The 21879-nt window shown below is 38.8% G+C and overlaps 2 protein-coding genes and 1 non-coding gene across 3 annotated transcripts; all 3 read right to left on the reverse strand.

Annotated features, from left to right (window-relative positions):
• Positions 1-765: 765 nt before the first annotated feature.
• LOC131319850 (probable 6-phosphogluconolactonase 4, chloroplastic) lies at positions 766-5769 on the reverse strand. Its single transcript, XM_058350269.1, has 3 exons — positions 5214-5769; positions 4536-4671; positions 766-1689 (listed from the first exon to the last, which is right to left on the reverse strand). Exons 1-3 carry the CDS (start codon positions 5585-5587, stop codon positions 1225-1227), a joined length of 975 nt encoding a protein of 324 aa, XP_058206252.1. The 5' UTR covers positions 5588-5769; the 3' UTR covers positions 766-1224.
• Positions 5770-6386: 617 nt separating this feature from the next.
• Positions 6387-10194, reverse strand: LOC131319851 (probable 6-phosphogluconolactonase 4, chloroplastic). The gene is made up of 3 exons (XM_058350270.1): positions 9730-10194; positions 8998-9133; positions 6387-7208 (listed from the first exon to the last, which is right to left on the reverse strand). Exons 1-3 carry the CDS (start codon positions 10089-10091, stop codon positions 6636-6638), a joined length of 1071 nt encoding a protein of 356 aa, XP_058206253.1. The 5' UTR covers positions 10092-10194; the 3' UTR covers positions 6387-6635.
• A 1675-nt stretch (positions 10195-11869) lies between these two features.
• TRNAL-UAG (transfer RNA leucine (anticodon UAG)) lies at positions 11870-11949 on the reverse strand. Its single transcript has one exon. It is a non-coding gene; the product is annotated as a tRNA-Leu (tRNA).
• Between the last annotated feature and the right edge of the window lie 9930 nt (positions 11950-21879).

Raw genomic sequence — 21879 nt, forward strand, 5'->3', positions numbered from 1 at the left:
AAACACAAGAAATATTATTGGGAATTCCTAATCCAAACCCACTTTCCAAATAAACAAGTAATTAAACCATGTGCGGTATCCGACATAAGAGGTGTTTAATTTTTCCTGGCTAGTTAAGCGAGAAGAATTCAAGAATAAATTCAGCCTTCTCACTTTAATTTTTCCTCAAGATAAATATTTTTACCAATTGTTGTTCCGAAAACAGCCTATAGTGATTCAAAACGAAGAAAGGCCATGTACCGACGGAACCGGGGACATTGTAGGGTGCTCCCTGTAGTGCACCATGTGGGGCGGATCTTGACCGTCTATCTCGGCAATCGATGGTTGAGATTCGTTGAAGCACTTTTATCGGTCAAAATTAACTCGGTAAGAGTTAACAAACATGTATGAATCATTGACCGCCGAGATAAACAGTCCAGATGCGCCTTACAGGATGCACTACAGGAAAGTGCCCTACAGCGTTTTCAATTTCAGGACCCACGATCCAGTCATCCAGGAGGTCAGGTCCCTATAAGTGGTTTATACTATAGACAAAGGAAATCCGTAATGCGTTAAAAGGACTTCAAAGTGAGAATGATGATCCCAAAATTATGGTGCTGAGTAATAGAGGGGCAGGAAAGTGGAGCCAAAGTCCCCACTATTTTGCACATTCTGAACATAGAGACCCAAAAATCATAGGCTATTCTAATTTTTGTACCTGTTAGTTTTAACACAATGATGATAATCCACCACCTCACTTAAGTTTTCATCTTTAATAACACTGGGTTACATAAAATGGACGTTAAAATTTTAGCCGAATACATTATTTTTTGGGTACTTACATAGGTATAACGAGGAATTCGAAATGGTACCCGGTATTGTACCGGCACCGGTACTGCTACATGCCGTACCAGTAACAAAAACGACACCCTATTTGGTACCGTATCTTGAAACATTGCTCTAAACCCGCCTCCACTTGGAAGAATAAAAAGCCAATCCTTCCTATACATTAGCACGAAGAGAGCACAGATGACACTTAACGACACATCCAAAAGGAACATTACGACATTATTGTGGGGTCTCGCATTGTTCAAACGCTCTACTCTCTAGCAAGAGTGAAGAAAAACCTCACTTATCAACACCATCTTGGAAAATCCTCTGATACATACATAAGCTTACTCTGATCAGGCCTTCAAATACAAGGTACAAAGCTCTACTTCATAGTTTGCATCAAACCATAACCCCCTACAGGTGCGAAGCTGCTCCCTTGTCCAGAAACCATGTCAGCTCCCCCTCGGGCGAAACCATCTGAACCGGCAGCAAATCCGAACTCTGACCATTACCCAGTGCCACATTAACTACGTTGGCTTTACCAGCTCCTGCTACTACAAGCGCAATATTTGCGGACGAGTTGATTACAGGAAAAGTGAAAGTAATCCTCTCTGGCGGAGGTTTTGGTGAGTCCTTGATAAACGCCACCCACTGCTTGTTCGCTTGGACGAGCGGATGCCCGGGGAACAGAGAAGCCACGTGCCCGTCGGGACCCATACCCAGTAGCATGAGGTCGAATTTTGGAAGTCCAGTTGCCTGAGAGACGTCTATTATGTTTGTCTTAACCAAATGTTTGAGACAGGTCTCATAGTCATCGGCTGCACCCTCTGCTGACAGTGCATCATTGATCGCGTAGACGTTACCAGGGGGGATAGGTACCTGCAATGGTATGAAGAGTGAAGAGCTTCGCATTGTCGAAGGCACTGAAGAATGGTTTCGTAGTGTGATCGGTGCAAGAGTAAAGTGTTCCAAACATTATGTTATATTTCAGTCCTTGTAAGAGGATATCGCACACAAACAAGTAGACTATTGCAGAAGAACCAAAGTATAAAATTATATGGAGGAAAAGGAAAAGAAATACAAGACCATTAACAACTGGAAGTACCGATAAATGATCAATTTACGTTGCCAAAGAAGGAAAATATGTTGGTAATCTAAATGTAATCTTTCAATTTGATCAATCCGTCTTGAATAATAAACATCAACCTCTTATTTTAAGGGCATCTTCAACCCATACTCTATTCCTTCAAAATTTCCTCCATTCTTCCATTTTGGAAGAAAAACCCATTCCAACCCATCCTCCTAGAGGTGTTTTGACATCAATTCCTCCATTTTGTAGGAAAATAGTGCTCAACCCATCCTCCATTTGAGAGGAATTGTATCATCCTCTCAAAAAAAATTGTACTCCATATTTGAAGGAATGGAGACAAAAAAAAAAAAAAAGGTGTTTTGGAAGATGGGTTGGAGCAAAATCATCCTCCTCAACACCTTTTTTTGAGGGCAATAAGGTGTTTTGGAGGATTGCATTGGAGATACTTAGGAGCTACTTTTTCACCACTCCAACTTTGAAGCCGGCAATCATTGTAGTTCTGGGATGAGTTACAAAACCAGGTTGGACTGACCAGCAATGGCAGTTATATGAGCAATTTCCATTGCCGATGGTTGGCGATTCTTCTTTGTTCTTTTAAAATCACAGAGAGAGAGAGAGAGAGAGAGAGAGAGAGAGAGAGAGAGAGAGAGAGAGAGAGAGAAGGCCCACAGCATGTTACCCGTAGAAGAAGAGTTAGTGACATAGTGATGGCGAGTTGGAATGAATTCCATTGCTTCAAAACAGTCACAAGACCTTGAAAGCATGTCTCTCATACTGGGAGAAAATAGCACCATCGGAAACTTCCGATCATGAATTTTAGGAAAAAGAATGCCCAATTAAATCCTCCGTTAGTTCTTTTCTTTGTTTTCATTCACTAAGTGAGACACACCCATATACAGAAAGAAACTTGAACCCCATTTCTTTCTCTTAGTCAATGGTAGGAGATACCACTCAACATATGGCCTTCCTGATAACAAAATAAAAGATCTTTGTTTCTCCAGTATCAAATCAAACCACAAACGTCAGGCATGTATTTCAGAGTCTTTCAACAATAGATCATCCATTGTGAAACTCTCTTCCTCTCTCTTTGATGATGATAGCAGATACCTTTTGATGTAATGGCATGCTGATGTGATCTCAATGAGAAACATTGAGTGTATTTCTTCAATTTCCAATGAAATCACAAATTCCAGCATTGGATGAAAATTGAAAACTAATGTAGTTTTGGCACACTGGAACTTGGTTTGAAGACTCAAAAGCTTTGGCTCGGTGGTACACTATGCCACTATGGACCTTTGAGCAGCAGCACTTACTTGCCCAGTAGGCTCTGGTTTGATGTATTTTGGCATATACCCTATCCACCGCCTCCCTTGTGTGCAGCATTGCGTAAGGGTAATTGACCGCCGGACTAGCTCTTCCTTCACCACCCTCCTAAGTTACCAGCAACTCTTAACTTTAGATCTTACCACTGAACAGCCCCTCCGGGTTATTAGAAACATTTTCCAATTTGACTGAAATGGTATTTTTTCTTTTCAGTAAATTTGGTTAGGTTAGCTCTGAGAAGTATCACAGTTAGTTTAATTTAGAGAGACAGGACGAATACAGATTAGAAGATAAGAGAAAAATTGCAAGGGCCAAACAATAACCCCTATAAGCCCTCAGTGTCATGGAAAACCATACACAAACAAAATAGGCGGGTGGTCTCCTCTTACCTGATGTGCCAAACACAATGAAACAAATAGTGATGGCAATAATTAATACTAACAACCAGGTAATTGCCATGATAATCAGATAACCACTAGAGAAACAGATAGACCAAGTGATTATTGCATTTCTTCCAGATGGAAGGTAGTTTCTTAAATCTGAGGCACTTGAAATTAACTCACTTTATACACGTGAAATTTCGGAGATTACAAAATTTCTTATTGCCGTTCAAAAAGAACTTTATACACGTGATTAAACTGAAAATCAAAACTCAGATACTTTTGCGAATGTTTCTCCTAAGAAAAACAACAAGGGCTCACGATTTGATAGATACAAACTGAACTCCAATAAAGCCTTTCTGTCATGACTAATAATTTAGTATTGTTACCCAAAACACTTGCCACTTTTATTCAGCTCCTTTTCCAAGAGTAATATATAATCTAAACCCCGATTCTAACAAGCAATGGTTATTGTCTGCGAAGGCTTGTGCGAAATAGCTGTGGATGAGGCTCCGGTGAACGGTGCGGCCATTATTCGCTCGTCACAATAATACAAACTCAGCTCAATCAATTCTTTTTTATTCAATTTTGTTCAGCTCCATTTCCTACAGATATATGCTTAGTCACACAATCCTTTAGTTGGACCCTTTTGCTACCGCTCCTAGTCCTTGCTCTCATGACTTTTAGTAGTTCAGGATGTTTTTGAAAGACGCTTTCACGCATGCGCTCCCACTCGATTGATTGCACACGATAAACAATGGTAATTGGCACATAATAAAAACCCTCTTCCAAAATTATCACATGACTAAGACAGCCTCCTCAAATCAAATTGAAAGCATATCATTCCTATTTGAGTTTTACAAAGAAGCACAATCGATATATTGACCTCAATTTTTTATGTTCATATACAAAGAACAGATATAGAACCGTACCTTAGATAGAAAGCCATCAAAGGCAAGCTTGTAATTGCTATCTTCGTGATCCTTAGGAACCACTCTCTCATCCACCCAGAACACATGCCATTTCGACCACCCCACCGCATCAATATATGGAGCTTCCGCCAACTTCCTGAATTATCACCAATGCAAATCAAAATCTTTCTTTTCCTACCTTTTCCCTCGGAAACCAAAACACAAAACCTTGAAATAATGACCATAATAAAATAAATACAATTCTTCTTTGGTAATGCATGGTGTTCCGAATCAGTCCCAGCTTGTGCATACCTCAGACTAATCCCAACAACCACTCCAAAGGCATTTCACATGCTTACGCATGTGGTGGGGGTGACCCCAAATTTCACTGGCAAAGAGAATTGAACCTAAGAACTAAGGAGGGTGCAAACTCCTACGTCCAGGGGCCAACCGGTTAAAAAAATAAATACAATCTATCAACTCCTCGGAGTCGATCCTACAAGCATTTGCTCCGGCTTTAATTGAAACCTGCTAGCAGACAGGATTGGTCCAGTATTAGACAGATCCTACAAGAATTTGCTCCGGCTTTAATTGGAACCTGCTAGCAGACAAGGATTGGTCCAGTATTAGACAGATGCGCGTTAGCTTGCCCGGATACTCGAGTTATAAAATAAAAAATAAAAACGATAACTTTCTCACCTGAGTGACTTGATCAGAGAACCTCCAGATAAAACAACGGTGAAAGCGCCTCTCCGTTTGGCAAACTTATCCGATAGATCGGCGGTGTGCTTCGCCAGAGACACTGCCAGATCTTCCTCGGAATCGAACACCTGCACCTTACCCTTGGCTTTCTCGGTCGCGATTCCAGCCATTGACGAGCTCGCTTTGTGGTGGAATTTCTCGGGATTCACGCCGATTCTCGAGGGCTTGTGCAGTCTGAGAGAGCAAGCCGGTGGGTTAGCGACGAGTGATTGGAAGATCGGAGGGGTGTACGGCGGAGAACGGCGGAGGGAAGGAGGGGGTGTGAGGGATGTGCGCAGGATAGCAGCGGAAGTGCAGGACGAGAAGGCCATGCGTAGTGCGCACCGATCGATATATATAGTTCTGTCTGCGTAACACAACCGGGAAGTGATGGGGTCAGTTCAAATGTCGGCTCTATTCGTAACTTTCTGCTTTTGAGTGGCCAGCGGCGTGATGTACTATGTTCTTGTCATAAACTTCGTTATGTAAGTGTTGTTCAACTATTATAATACAATCTTCTTCAATTTATCAAGAAAAAAAAAAGATAGTGGTGTGACGTACTATTTTCTTGGCAATACATTTTTTAAATTATGCTAACATACACTTTGTGTCGCGAATGATATTAAAAACACCCATGGCTGGCTTAAGCCCAGAAAGTCTTTGGGTTTGAACAACCCCGACTTCAGCAATCGGGAAAAAAAAAATTTCATGTGCATTTTTTTTTTATATACTTATATTTTGACAACGAAGTTGCACAAATGATGTAATTGATTTGTTGGTCAACAACATGCATTAAAGGACGAAATTGGTTTATTTTTCCTTTTTTTTTTTACTTATCTCCTTTAATGAAGATCTCTGTTTCCTGCGCGAAACTTTCTTTATCCTCTATGGGTATTGTTTCGCTCATCGTAGGTAGATTTCTTCTGTATTTAGTGTATTTTCGTCCAAACCACATGGATAACCCAATTATGGTGGGTTTGTTCCCATCAACGGACTCCCATTTGGAATTTGTAGCCCTTTGAACGGATTTTGAGTGATCAAAATTTTTGAGTTCGGTTCAAAAAAAGTAGGATGAAGAAAGGCCGCAAGACGATACGATCCAGTCATCGAAGAAGTCCCCTATTAATGGTTGACTCGAGACAAAGGAAATCCGGAATGCCATAAATGACTTAAACTAAAGAACGATGATCCCAAAATTACAGTGTTGAGCAGTTTAGGGGGTAGGAAAATGGAGCTAAAGACCCCACTAAATCCGTTTGTTTTCCATTCCAATCTCTATATCAACGGACTACTCTAAAGTCTAAACCCAACTCCCACTCGGAAAAACAAAAACCCAATCCTTTCCTGGCATTAACACGAAAAAATAGAGCACAAATGACACTAATCAAACATCCAATAGGAACATGTTAACAGGTCCGAAGCCGCTTCGCTGTCCAGAAACCATGTCAGCTCCCCTTCGGCTGAAACCATCTCAACCGGCAGCAAATCCGAACTCTGATCAGCACTCGGCACAACATTAACTACATAGGGTTTACCAGCTTTGATCATCTCAATACGCCGTGCATCCAAACTCAGATCATCACCACCCAGTGCCTCATTAACTACCTTGGCTTTACCAGCTCCTGATGCTACAAGCGCAACATTCACAGATGAGTTGATTACCGGAAAAGTGAAAGTAATCCTCTCAGGAGGTGGTTTTGGCGAGTCCTTGATGAACGCCACCCACTGCTTGTCTGCTCGAACAAGCGGATGCCTGGGGAATAGAGAAGCCACGTGCCCATCGGGACCCATACCCAGTAGCATGAGGTCGAATTTTGGAAGCCCAGTTGCCTGAGAGACGTCTATTATGTTTGTCTTAACCAAATGTTTGAGACAGGTCTCGTAGTCATCAGCTGCACCCTCTGGTGATAGTGCATCATTGATCGAGTAGATGTTGCCAGGTGGGATTGGTACCTGCAACAGTATGAAGAGAGGTGAAGAGCTTCGCATTGTTGAAGGCACCGAAGAATGGCTTTGTAGTGTAGTAAGTGCAAGAGTAAGGTGTTCCACCATTATATTATATTTCAGTCCTAGAAAGAGGATATCGCACACAAACAAAAGGACTATTGCAGAAGAACAAAGTACAAAATTATAGAGAGGAAAAGAAATACAAGACCATTAACAAATATTGGTAATCTTCCAATTTGATCGATCTGTCCTCAAGAGTCAAACAACCTCCTCTTGTTTTAGGATCAACTTTTTCACCACTCCAACGTTGAAGCCGGCAGTCATTGTGGTTCTGGGCTGAGTTATACCACCATGACGGCTTACTGATATTCACAATGACCAGAAACTGCAGTTCTATTAGCAGTTTTTCAATGCCTGCTGGTTGGCGATTCTTTCATGTTCTTTTGACATACCACGGAGAGAGGAAAAAGAAAGGCTCACAGCATGATGTTCATAGAACTACAGCTGGTGACAAAGTGACGGCGAATTGGAATGAATTCCATGGCTCCAAAACAGTCACAAGACCTTGAACTCATATTTCTCATAGTGGTAGGAAACAGTATTGAAGAGGGAAGTATTGATGGGATGGGTCTTAATTTTGAAACTCAAATTAGTTTGGGAGTGGGTTGAAGAGGATTGAGTTGGGACTTGGGGTTACCCTCGAAAACTTCTTATCACAAATGTTAGGACAAAGAATGTCCAATTACATCCTCTATCTTTCCTTCTATTCTTCCCTTCGCTTAGCGAGGCAACCCATATGCTGAAAGGGAGTTGAACCACTTTCTTACTCTTTGCCAATGGAGGATATACCACTCAACATAAGTCAATGCTGATAACGAAATAAAAGAGGTTTGTTTCTCCAGTATCAATCAAACCACAATTGTCAGGCATTTATTTCAAACTCTTTGGAGAAAAATTCATTTTTGAACCCTCGTGGGCCTTGTCCTCTCTCTTTGATGATGATAGCAGATACCTTTTGATGTAATTGCATGCTGATGTGACCTCAATAAGAATACATCGAGTGCATTTCTAGAATATCCAATTAAAACACAAATTCCAGCATTGAATTAAAACTAATTCAAAAGCTTTGGTAGACTGGAACCTGATAGGAAGACTCGAAAGCTTTGGCTCAGAGCAACATTATGGCCCTTTGAGCAGCAACAGTTACTTGCCCACTAGGTTCTGGTTTGACATCTTTTTGGCTATATACCGTATCCACTGTCTCCTTGTGTGCAGCATTGAGTACGCATAATTGGTGGCGCCGGACTAGCTCTTCATACACATGATTTAGAACTTGAAATAACGAACTACATGCACATTAATAAGCTTCAAACCAGCTACCTTTGTGACTATTTATCTTTGGATAAAGAAAGAGGGCTCACAACTTGATCGGTACAAACTGAATTCGATCAAGCCTTTCCGTCACCATTATGTTTTGTCACTTTTATTCAGCTGCATTACCCAGAGTATGTGCTTTCTAAACTCTGTTTCTCAAAAGGAATGTTTATTTGCGGGTGAAAGCTTGTCCGAAATAGTTGTGGAAGGGAGTTCCGTCTTACGGAATGGCCACGCAACCTTGGTTGACTGATTCCGAACCATCGAAAGAAAAATGTTTATTGCCGCAACATCTCAAGTGTTTTCTTACAGCATTCCCAAATGTCCAAAATAAGAAACCTACTACTACCCTCATATCACATAGCAGAACAAAATATACAGCACAGCGAAAATAACACAATCAAGAATTTTCGGACCATACCTTGGATAGGAAACCGTCGTAGGCGAGCTTATAATTGCTATCTGCATGATCCTTAGGAACCACTCTCTCATCCACCCAAAACACATGCCATTTCGACCACTCCACCGTATCAATGTACGGAGCTTCCACCAACTTCCTGAATTGTCACCTATGCAAATCAAAATCTTCCTTTTCCCTCAGAAACCAAAACACAAACCTAGAAATAATGACCATAATAAAATAAAAAACAATTTATCAACTCCTTGGAGACAGTACATACAGGACACTTGCCCTGGCTTTAATTGGAGCAAGCCAGGGGCGGATTCAGAAATTTGCATTAGTGGGGTGTACATTTATAATTCTTTAATTAATACATATTCTGCCAGTAAAATAACATATTAGTGACCATATACGTAAGTTCACCTCATAATTAACAAAAATAAATGTGTTTGCACAAAAAATGGTGCAAAAATTTAGCACTACGCGGACTAGATCAGACAAATATCCTCGTAAAGGAAATCTAGCATAGTAGAACACTTTCACAAATTTATTGGAGCGGGGCACCCCTATTGGGTCAGTCCCCGAGCCGCTAGCGGACATATATTAGAACACTATCACAAATTTATTGGGGACGGAACCCAATTAGGTCCGTCCCATAGCCGCTAGCGGACATGGGACAGGCCCCATTATTAGACTAGCTGAGCGTTACCTAGCCCGGATAGCTGAAAAAAGAAAAAGAAATAACTTTCTCACCTGAGTGACTTGATGAGAGAACCTCCGGATAAAACAACGGTGAAAGCGCCTCTCTGTTTGGCGAACTTATCCGACAGATGGGCGGTGTATTCCGCCAGAGAAACCGCCAGATAATCCTCGGAATCGAGCACCCGCACCTTTCCCTTGGCTTTCTCGGTCGTTATCACATGCCCTGCTGAGCTCGTTCTGTACTCGGGTTTCTCGCGATTCACGCCGATTCTTGAGGCCGTTTTCAATCTAAGAGAGCAAGCAAGAGGGTTGGATACGACCGATTGTAAGGTCGGCGGAGAACGATGGAGGGCAGGAGGAGGAGTGAGCGATGGGCGCAGTGTAGCAGTGAAAGTGCAAGACGAGGAGGCCATGCTCACTCCTTAAAGCGGAAGTCCACAGAGGAAGGAAGTGGTGGGTCGGTTGACATGTCGGCGCGCTTCGTAACCTTCCTGCTTTTATAAGCATCTCCAATCCAATCCAATCCAATCCATCAAAACTCGAAAATGAAAATACAGTGTAAAATGTATTTCTTTAATTATTTTACATTTTATAGGACAATTTTTGAGGAACCCATGGATCCTCCAAATTTACATTTGGGTCTTCAAAAAATGGAGGGCACACTCCCAATTTGGGAACAAAATCCCTGAAAAATAAAATAAAATTCCTAAAAAAGATGATAAAGTCCTTTCAACATTCTCCCATAAAGTACAAAGAATTGAAAAAACATATTAGTAAATTACAAAATCTCTCGTCAATTTATCATATACATTCTTTATTTTGGAGTTGTGAAGTTTGGTTGAAGTTGCTCTAAGCTGGTGAGTGGCATGGCGCGTGTCTAAGTCGCATAATGCAAGGGCGAGTGCAGGTGCGTGAAAGCGTATTTCAAAAACTTTTCAATAAACTAAAATGTCTAAGAGCAAGAGTTGTGAGCGTTGAACGAGGGTTGAGCGAATGTCATTTTGAAAAATTATGTAACTAAGAACATAGCAAGGTCCAAGCCTAGCAGGCGTTCGGCGGAGTTCAGCTATTTCTCAAAAATCGGAGCCCAGGCCTGCTCACTGGTTAACCCAATCAGGCAGGCTGGCGGGCAAGGCCAAGTGGACGGGCTTCCTCATTAAAGCTTTTTTTGTTCCTCTTTCTCTTACTACAAACGGGGCCCAAGGCCCAAAATCATTTGGGGGTAAAAACAAAGGGAAAATGACAGCCCATGATGTGTTTTGTTAATTAATACCTGTCAAGGACAAGAACATTTATTAATGCTGAAAATATCCATGGCAGGTATTAATTATCAAAATGCGTCTTTGACCTTCGTTTTCCCAAAACCAAAAAAATCAAGATTCATCTGAAAAAAGAGATGTTTGGAAATAAATAATTTCATGAAAAACTGAGGGAGGCAAAGGATTTTTTTTTTTTTGAATCTCCTTTGTTTGGATTGGAATTTGAAAAGTTTTTTGAAAAATAGTAGGGGTAATAAGTGGAGAGAGATAGAGAGAGAAATGTTAAAAGTAGGGGGAATCTAAGGGAATTTTTTGAAAAATTCTTTTTAAGTTGCAAAGAGAACAAAGGAGCAAACAGATTTCAGAACAAATACAGAAAAGAACTAAAGCAACCTAAACGTCGATCTCAGGCACCTACTGTCGAAGCAGGCCCCGCGATAACGCCTGTACGTAAGAACCAATCTTGGTCTAGGTAACAGAGGATTTGAAAAGATCCACAGCTCAAATCCTAAACAATTAAGCCTAGCTGAAATATGAAGGTAAAACAACAACAAATCAACTAAAAGCTAATGGGTCTCAAAATAGGCATAAAATTGCGCACAAAAGAGAGAGGTGAAGGATTACATCACTACGAAAAATGTGCGTCCAAAGTAGCTTTGCATCTACACACCTATCAATCTTTTGCTCTACTCAACCCCAATAACTCAAAAATTACAAAAATATGTAAATAAAAAAACCAACTTTATACTTCTAGACACACTTCAACCAAATATGGGCATGGATTCGGCTAAAGCCCGACAGGACAGGCGGGCTTCAGGCCAGCCCGTCTCGACAAAAATCTTTTTCATATAAGCTATTAAATGCTATAGTGTAGTACTAAGCTTCACAGACCCTGTTTTTTCAAAATTATAAAAGTAGGAGGACAAAAATATTGACAGCTGTGGGATTTGAACCCACGCCCTTTCGGACCAGAGCCTAAATCTGGCGCCTTAGACCACTCGGCCAAACTGTCGGTACAACTCAATCGATGTGACTTAAATTACTTACTACGTACAACAAAATTTATTAATCCCAGGCCACCCTTTTTGTCTTTGATCGAATCAGACTCAGACACATCAAAAATCCTGAAAATTTAAAGGAGTAAAAAGGAACAAATCTATGGACAAAAACTTTACACGCCCAATAAAACATACCTACGAATGCGCCTTAGCATTCAAGGTGATGTATTTGGTTTCATTTCACATGAAAGAATAAGGTCCTGTTCCGCTTAAATTTTAGCATTTTTTGAAGATTTTGTTCTTATTAAAAAAATTTGCGTTCGTTAGTTTTCCGCCAAACTTTTGTAAATTATTGATTCGTCTCAACGAGCAAAATCGGAAAAATTTTGGCGCAAAAATAACAAACGCGATTTTTTTTAAGAAAGACAAAACTTTCAAAAAGTCCAAAATTTAGATACCCATTTCAGATTTCATATCTATATTATAAAACAGAGTGGTTTTCTTTAAAAATATTTAGGCATACAAATAAGGTAACATCTATAGCCATACGATCGTACTTTCTGATAAGATTATAGCCGTCGGATTGAATGAATATTTTCTAATATACACTTACACTAATGTAAAAAAAAAGTTACATGTTTCCCTATTTTGAACTACTATTTTGAGTTCTTTTTTTGCCTTTGACAAGAAAACATTTTAAGCCATGTAAGATAAAACATTTTACTTTTGGAAAATATTTTACACTGTTTTTTTCAATCAAACAACGGAAAAAGAGTAAAATATTTTACTAAAAAACATTTTACATCAAAACAAACGGAGTCTAATCTAATGAGTGTAATGCAAATTTTACATATGATTATTCAGTTAGTTGAGCAGTGAAATAAAGGCCTAAAGTTTCTACAGCATTGCAATAAGGTCCTGCTTGTTCTCTTTTCTTCTTCTTCTTCTTTCTTTTTCTTTCTTTTTTTTCGTTTTTGTTTTTTTGTTTTTTTTCAGAAGGGCTTGGTTGATAAAGATCCAGCGGAATGATTTCATTCGACAAAGGCACAAAAGCAACCATCACAAGAATTCCATCCGAATTAGCGAGACAAGATAAGCAGCAAAAGTAGGATTAAAAAAGAAGAAAGGATTTCCCTTTTGATACAACCTATCAACGAAAAGAGAGAAACAAATAAGCAGCAAAGGTAGGATTTCTCTTTTGATATTTCACGGTGTTTGAACAGCTTAAATGCGCTTCGACTAATTTTGGAGAACCAATCCCGCCGTTGACTAGCGGGAGAACCAAAAATATACAAGCCAAGCAAAGCTCCGTACAGACTGACATACCATAAAAATTGATAGCATCTCGAAAGTTTCGAACCTAAAATCTTAATCAAAGGAAAGAAAACCTCTCAAATAGGAGAACTTGATGCGTATTTCTGTTATATTTTTGTTAATTTGTAGTTCCATTCCGAGACTAGAAATTTGAGCACACTTCTAATTTAGCTATTAGAAGTGTCAAGTTCTCAGTTATTGCAATCCCTTAATTTGTAGTTCTATTCCTGTGATTTTATTTTATTTTGCAACTGAGTAAACGGATTACATTCGAAAAAATGCCTTACGGTCATTACAAAGATCATCCATCCGACAACATTGATAGACACACCATCAAAGACACCCTAAGCTCCGATGGAAATCCAAGCCGGCCAAATTCACTCAGGACTTGCAACCCAAAATACCATGCTGGCATGCTAAAGACGCGAGGATGAGAAACACCAGCGAGTCCCCGCAGCCACAAGCAGAACGCTACTCCGAGGCAAACTACCAATGGCACGGCGGGCTTTGGATGCAAGAAGCAAAACACCGGCAAACCTTCGCAAACACGGCTGGGCATTGATTCATTTGCTTGGTTGGTTGTTTTAGCAGATCGATCAAAACAGTTTACTCAAACTCCAATACTGTCGTGATAATGCTGCGGTTATCACATTTTCTTTGGCTTGGTATCTTTCTCGTCGATGGGATAGCAGCTAATCATGAAGAACGTTGGACCAACTAGATGTGGCTCACATAGGGTAAGCTAAATTTGCTCTCTGTCTCTGAGAATAAACCGATCGCACTTATCTCGTTGACAAATTAAAGTTGGGTGACTAACATACGTTCTAGCCGAAAATCTCACTTTGTTTTCTTTCTTCTTTGTGTTTTTAACAAGCGTGTACAATCGCTTATGAAATTAATTAGATCTGATGTCCGTCCTGTAGTGCACCTCCCGTACTATAAGGTATAGTGTTGATCGATCCGACTGTCCATTTCGACAATCACACACTCCTGTTACATATGGCAAGCAAAAAGTATGACGACGATAAGAAAACAAAGAAACACAAAAGTGTGACGTCAACGCGTTAAAGAGGGGGGTAAAGGCTTTTACCAGATTGAATGGTCAAATCTTACTGTGTTGACCTTTGAATCAGCTCCAGTACCTATGCAAGCAAATCACTTTATCAGCCGTGGGTTCATAATTAAAGAATGGATTAGGTATTAAAGACCGATTAGTAATCATTGCGCTAATAAGTTTCCGCTAAATTTCTGGCTTTCAAATATCGGGCCAAAAAGCCCGTTCATTTTCACTAAGGTGGTGTTCCAACTAACCTTCTTTTTTAAAAAGCATTTTTTTTTAATTTTTAAATTTAAATATAATAAAAATGAAAAATAATTTTTTGATTTTTTTTGCACAGTATAAAAGATCTCAATGAAATCTATCAAATAAGATCCATATTGGTAAAAAAATTATTTGCGTAAACACATGATTTTTGGGCTTGAAATTACATTCTTTTTTCCAAAACCTTCTTTTTTGAAAGTTGGAACACCCCCTAATAAGACACCGTCCTTTTGAATTTTTTTTTCCGCATTTTTTTGTTTTTCGCCAAACTTTTTAAGGTTATTGATTCGTCTCAATAAGAGAAATTGTAAAAGTAAAATTTTGGCACTTTTTTTTCACTAAAAAATGGTTATTTTTCAAAATACTAGCGTAAAAGTAAAAAAAAATAATTTACTTTTCCGATTCCTCTCGTCGAGACGAATCAATAACCCGCAAAAGTTTGACGCAAAACTATCAAATACGAAAAAAATTCAAAGAACAAAATTTTCAGGTTTAAGTTAACTCCAAAAGAATGAAGCCTAAAAATACCTTTTAGTCCATTTAATTTTAGTTAGGAAAAATAACTTGTCTTCAAACTATGCACAAATGAATGCAAAGTACAGTACCATTTAGTCCATATTGGAAACTTAGCTTAATTTGTGTTTTGTTCATCGACCACAATGTTTTTTCATTTGTTCGAACTTAACATCTCTCACATTAAAAATTAAGCTTAAGGGAGCAAAAGCAGGTTCACCCATGAATGTCGAAACAAAAAAACTAAGAGCAGGGACAATTCGCAGGGACAATCCGCAGGCAATTCGCCCCTACTTATCCAAAAGTAATACTTACTGATATTCACTGGAGCTGATTTTTTACAGGGCCCCATAAAATAATATTCAAAAATTTATGGATATTATTTTAGATTTTTTCGGGATCCAAATGGAGCCAAACGCGTTTGTCCCTGCGGACTGTCCCTGCTCGTAGCAGGACTGATGTCGAAATGGCTTCGCCAAAGTCATTTTTTCTGTCAAAAAATGACAATGGTTCTCTACAAATGCAATGCTATTTTGGAATAGCTTTACTTTTTCCCCCCTTTTCAACTTTCATCAACTAATTTTTCTGAATTTCCATTTTTCAACCATTAATCTTCTGCTATGAAGTACTATATTTTTCAATCGCTATTCTGAATTTCCTTCTTTTTTTTTTTATCATTATTATTGTTTCTTCTACCCTGGCAAGTTCTGACTCTCTCTCTCTCTCTCTCTCATGCATGCATTGCTTCTTCTTTTTTTAATGAAATCTACTCAAAATATATTTAGAATTAGGTTTTGAAATCAGTAACATTTTGGTTTTTATTGCATTTGTGTTCTTCTTTGAAATCATTTTGGCACTTTTGGGGGATATCTCATGTTTTTTTCTATAAAACATTGGGGATGGAAGGATTAGTTGGTTCGTTTGATGCTTGGGATACTGATGTGGAGAATTTGGCTTCGCCATTCTGGATGCCAAAGTTGGCACCAAGAATTAATGGCATTGCCAAAATACGACGGCAGAAACAAAAGTGTTTTCTGTGGAACACCTATTTTTCAATTTTGATGCTAAAATTTGGCTTTGGCAGGACAAATAGCTACTCGGTGAAGTTGCTCTTAGCGATCAATTCGGTCGTTTATCTCAGCATAAACGGTTCAAATTGAATCTAAGCCCATATAAATTTGTATCGTTCATTACTGAATTAAGATCCGAGCAGTTGATTGCCGAGGTAAGTGGCCGATCCGGCCGCTCTGCTGGGAGCCTGTTCCCTCCGGGACACGGGCATGTATGAGAAAATGCAAGTACACAATTATTTCTCTCAATCCACGTTTTTGTTGACTAAAAGTGACTCTAGTGTCTCCCCAACCCCCATCCTATTTCCAAGAGATTGACTAAAAGTGATATGATATTTGTTAAAGCATCCGACTCCAAATCAATTGGTAAATAGTGGAGAGATTGCTTAAGCTCATATATTAATTTTGGAAGAGATAATTAACTAACGTGGGACAAATCCCAACACTTCCCAGCACGTGTGACCCCCCAACTCGCACGTGGAGAGATAAACAAAGGATCCATAATCACTTGGATTACAACAAATAACGGTGCACTTATGGCACAAATAAGGCGGAACAAATTCTCCGAAATCCTAACTCTGATACCATGTTAAAGAATTCAACTCCAAACCAATTGAGAAAAATTGGAGAGGCCGCCCAGACTCATATACTAATTCTGGAGGAGATAAATAATCAATATGGGACAAATTCCAATAATTTTGGCTGTATTATAGTATCTCTGTAGACCTAATTGACACCTGGTCTTACTTGAGAGTCTGAAATAGACCAAAAAAGACACCTAACGAAAAAAAGGTGCTTTTTTACTTTTCTTTATAGGTTTTTTCCTTCACCCACTCCCACTTTCTTTTTCTTCATTCAAATCTCGTTGGATGGATGAATGAATGAATGGATGAATGAAATCATTGAGAAAGCCCGTCACCATCATCCTACGTCGGAAAACAACAAAAGAGTACGTACGTGTGTATGTAGGGATGAGGGATGATGCCGAGAACTTCCGGCTCGGGTTGATTCCAAGTTCATACAAATTTAAATCGTTCATTATTCGATTAAGATTCGAATCGTCGATTATCTAGATGAACAGATGAATCGATCGCTTTACATGCACTCTACGGAAAGATATCCGGCATTATCTCCCGGAACTCTACAGAAAGATACCCGGCATCATCGCCCATTCCGGGTATGTTACTGTTTTTGTTTTGCATTGTGAATGCACATGATCGTATACGGGATTAGAGGAAGTGGAATTGACCAGAAGTGAATAACGTCACGCAAGTATGGGTTCTAGTATAAAGCCAATTTGGTTTTAAAAGTGAAACAGTGACTTCTTTTTATTATTATTTAAAAAAAATTCGTATTTGATAATTTTGCGTCAAATTTTTGTGACTTATTAATTTGTCTCAGCGAGAAGAATTGGAAAAGTAAAAAATTTTGATCAAAACTCATTTTTTTTCAAAAAGACAAGAATAAGTTAAAAAAAGTTGACTTTATTGATTTATTTTTGTCTTTATTTAAAAAATTATGAGTTTCGAACAAAATTTTTTACTTTTTCGATTCCTCTCGTCGAGACAAATCAATAAGTCACAAAAATTTGATGCAAAATAAACAAATACAAATAAAATTCAAATAAAAACAAAAAACTAAGTTATTTAACTTTTCAGTCCAAACCCATCCAAAATACTTTCACGGGATGAGATGCAACTGCTATAACTGATATTTGAAATAAGGGTAAATTTCACTGACCTCCCCTGAGGTTTCTGACAAAAGCAGAAACCTCCCCTGTGGTTTCTGAAATTGCACTGCACTCTCTTGCTTTCGAAACTATTCTCTAAATTTCCCCATCTCGTTATCTTGGACAGGATGGCATTAACTCTAGCTATTAAATGACCAAAATGTCCTTCCAAAGAAAGCATAAACTATGAGAAAGTTTTCAATGTCCTTACATTTTCCGAATTGCACCTCCATTTATTATCAAGCCATGTCTATGGCAATACCCAATTGATATCAACACTAAGCTCCACCATCCTCACCAACCTTGCCGCCTCACCTCTCTCTCTCTCACACAAATTTTCGGTCTTCAAATTTCTTTACTCGCAAAGTAGAGTGGAGTACAATTTATACCTCCCTTATACTCTCATACACATGGGCAGAGTTCGATTCCCATAAACACCCACCCTCCTCTCCAAGTCCACTAGAATAGAGTATATTAGGTTTAACAAATGACGAAAAAAATTCCCTTACTCAGAAATAAAAATAGTCGATTTTAATTTTTTCGTGTCCAATTAAAGAGGCTACAAGAAGCTTGGTATATAATACCCTAATCGAAATAGAAATAACTGGTTTTGAACTTTTGGTGTTCAATTAAAACCTTTTTATGTTCCAAAAAAATAAAACCTTGATCGAAATAGAAATCGACAAATGTGTTTGTAAGAGAGAGAGAGAGAGAGAGAGAGAGAGAGAGAGAGTGTGTGTGTGTGTGTGTGTGTGTCACGCCCTCGATTTTCAATATAAATAATAATTCATTTCAATAATCAATCTCCGCATAATATAGATAATACCCAAAAGAGAGTTCCCCGAAGGATTACTTACAAACCAAGTCCCCGAGTTTAAAGATTTCATAATATCCAAAGTTAAAAGAGTTCAAATGATTTACTGTTATACCTTTTCAAGAAATCAAACAATAGATGATAAAACCATTCCTCGATGCCGGCTTTCAAAAGATGTGAAGTCAAGCATGCACACCATGAGCTCCGCTTTAAGATCCTTGCTTTTTACCTGAAAATGATAGGTTGAGCTACACTAGCCCAGTAGAGAAATCTATACTCAAACTATATGTAACTGTGATGAAACATGCAATAAGAGTGAATGAATTCCAATGAGACGAACAAGAGGGATAAAGGAGCACCACAATGAACCGATAGACTATGACTACGGGATCCTATACGTTTTATAGTTATCCCTAACCATTCATACACCGAGTCGGAAGTAGCATTCAACACACACGTCTATCCAAATAACCTACGATAATTTCTCATACCGTTTTAAGATTTCTCAACGAACACCATAACTAGCTTCCTCATTTCTTACCATTCATCATTACGCCCCTTTTCATAAAAACGTTCATTTCTTAGTTGCCAAAAATACTTTCAAGAAAACTCTCGACCTTTACGGGTCAAGCTCTGTTGATTCGAATTTGAATAGCCGGAGTCCGTTGATTCTGCGCACGAATACCGAAAATCATTGATTCGCTCAAGAATAGCCAGAGGATTTTCATAAAAATTCTTTTTCCAAAATCAAGTTCTTTCCTTTTCAAAAACTTTGATAAATTCAATCATTTATTCTCTTTTTCAACGGTTACAATCCCCAATAATACACAACTCAATCAATAACATAAACTTTCGTAATCAATCATAACTTCATTCATCATGTGAGACATTCAACTGTGTTACCACCACTTGCGTCACAATGAATTCTCTCCACCTGGGTTTCCGCATTACCACACATTGCGTTGCGGGCCCTTTATTCAAATTCTCAATTCAAGCATACACATACACAAATCATCGTTCAACGTACAAGCAGGCAACATTTCTCAAATTCACCTTGTAATACAAACTCGTAAACATGTCAAATTGTACGTTGATAAATACCTTAAGTTTACATTATTACTCTAAATCTATCACGATGCTCTACGTCACGTATCGAACCCATAACGACTCCACGACAAACTACCCACTTGGTTCTATACGAGAATCTTATAAAACGGATGCCAAAGGAACCTAGAGAGCTCAACAGGACGAAGTGCGAGGATACGAGTCACAATACTACCAATCGAGTCACTAGACAAACTCATATCTACTCATAACACTCATCACTTTACCCCTTATAGTCCACGATACTCCTATCAACCTCATGGCACGATCCCTAACCAACATCGTTAATATTTAGCCCTAATGAGTGCCAAGAAACAAGGTCGAAGTTATTGGGACATAAGAAATCATACTCAAGAGTGACTTAAACATGTTCTAATTATAAACGGAATCATAACACGGAACGAGAACAACCTTAGGAATAACCACGGACATTGGCAGATTAACACACCTTTACTCAAATGGTCATAACTTTTTGTGTACTAAGAGTCTTAAAGTGATTCCGGTGGCAAATGAAAGCTAACTTCAAGACCATCGAATCGATATAAAGTTTTTATGAATCCGACATCGGACGAGAAAGTTATGGCCATTTGAAGTTGGGCTGAAACCCAGAAGACGAGCAAAAATTCCAGAGAAGGGAGGGATCGATCCCTCCTCTCTTGGGGATCCATCCCCAAGGTAAAAAGTCATGTTAAGACCAGATTTGAATGAGGGATCGATCTCTCATTCTTGGAGATCGATCCCTAGGCGATTTTGGGTGATTTTCTGCAGATTTTGATATATTTTCAAATGAACGAAATAGGACGATCAAAGCTCGATTAAAGCACGAAATCAACTCATAAACACATAGAATGAGTAAGAAATCCCTACCTCAAGGTTAGAAGCTTCAAACACGAGATCAACGAACGAGCCCTAGCTTCCAAAGCTCCGAAATCTTCCAAGAACGAGTTCTAGCACAAACCCACGCGATTCCAATGCTCAAATCACGCGTAGGAGACGGATTGAAGGTTAGATTTCATGGGTTTCAAGTGATTGGTGAAGTTTTTGGGTGAGAGGATGAGAGAGAGTGAGAGAGCCGGAGAGAGAGAAAGAGAGCCGAGAAAGCGAGAGACGTGAGGAGAGAGAGATATTTTGGGGTTTTTAATCCCCTACACACCACCCCTCTATATATACTCACACACACACCAAATCACACTAACAATCCCTCCGACTACGATTCTATCGTTCAAACCCCAAACCAAATTAACTCCACAAATTTCGCATTAACTTATAACATTTCAAAAATTAAAAAATTAAAAAATTTCCAGGTCTCTACAGAGAGTTCATGAGATTTTTATTCATAAAAATTATCGATTTACTTTCACGATTTTGGTGCATGTCAGGTTTGAATTAGTTTGCATCTATTGAAGCGCAATTAAGGTTTTTAGTTCCAGTATATAAGGATGAAAGGATTGTGGAGCATGATGCTCTATTTTCACGTTCTTGTGAACGGGACTTGTATTTTTAGTAGTTTTTTTTTTTTGGAATGAGTAAGGGGGGAGTATGCATGTGTTTTTACTCTTGCAACGTAAATCAGTGAAACACAAATATGGGAAACCCACTTTGATGAATGCGCTATTGACCCCAAATTTATAATTTGTCTTTTTAAAAACTTTACCAATCAAAAGCAATAATTGTGAATAGGTTTTGAAATGTATTTCGTATTGATTGTTCTCATGACATTGATACAAATATGGTTGAACCTTTTTTCTTTTCACTTAAGTGTCCGGATCAACTTACGCATACTTTGACTAATTCTAGGAGTCCAATCCTACCACCCATTTGCAAGACCATCTTATATTGCTCTTTTTCTCATCTTTTTCATTTATTATTTTTCATTTTTAATTTGTTGTACTTAATTAGTAACATTGAAAATAGATGTGCATATTTTCTAGAAATTTATTATCGAATGGGTATAAATGGAGCAAGAGCAAATGGATCCATGGAGGAGCAAGTGTGGGTGACAAGTAGATAGAGTAATGATAGGTGGTCCAGGTGAGGTTTGAGAGAGATAAAGGATACGTGTAATGGAAGGGAGAGGTG

The sequence above is a fragment of the Rhododendron vialii genome, chromosome 3a (genome assembly GCF_030253575.1).
Source record: "Rhododendron vialii isolate Sample 1 chromosome 3a, ASM3025357v1".
In the NCBI taxonomy this organism is placed as follows: Eukaryota; Viridiplantae; Streptophyta; class Magnoliopsida; order Ericales; family Ericaceae; genus Rhododendron; species Rhododendron vialii.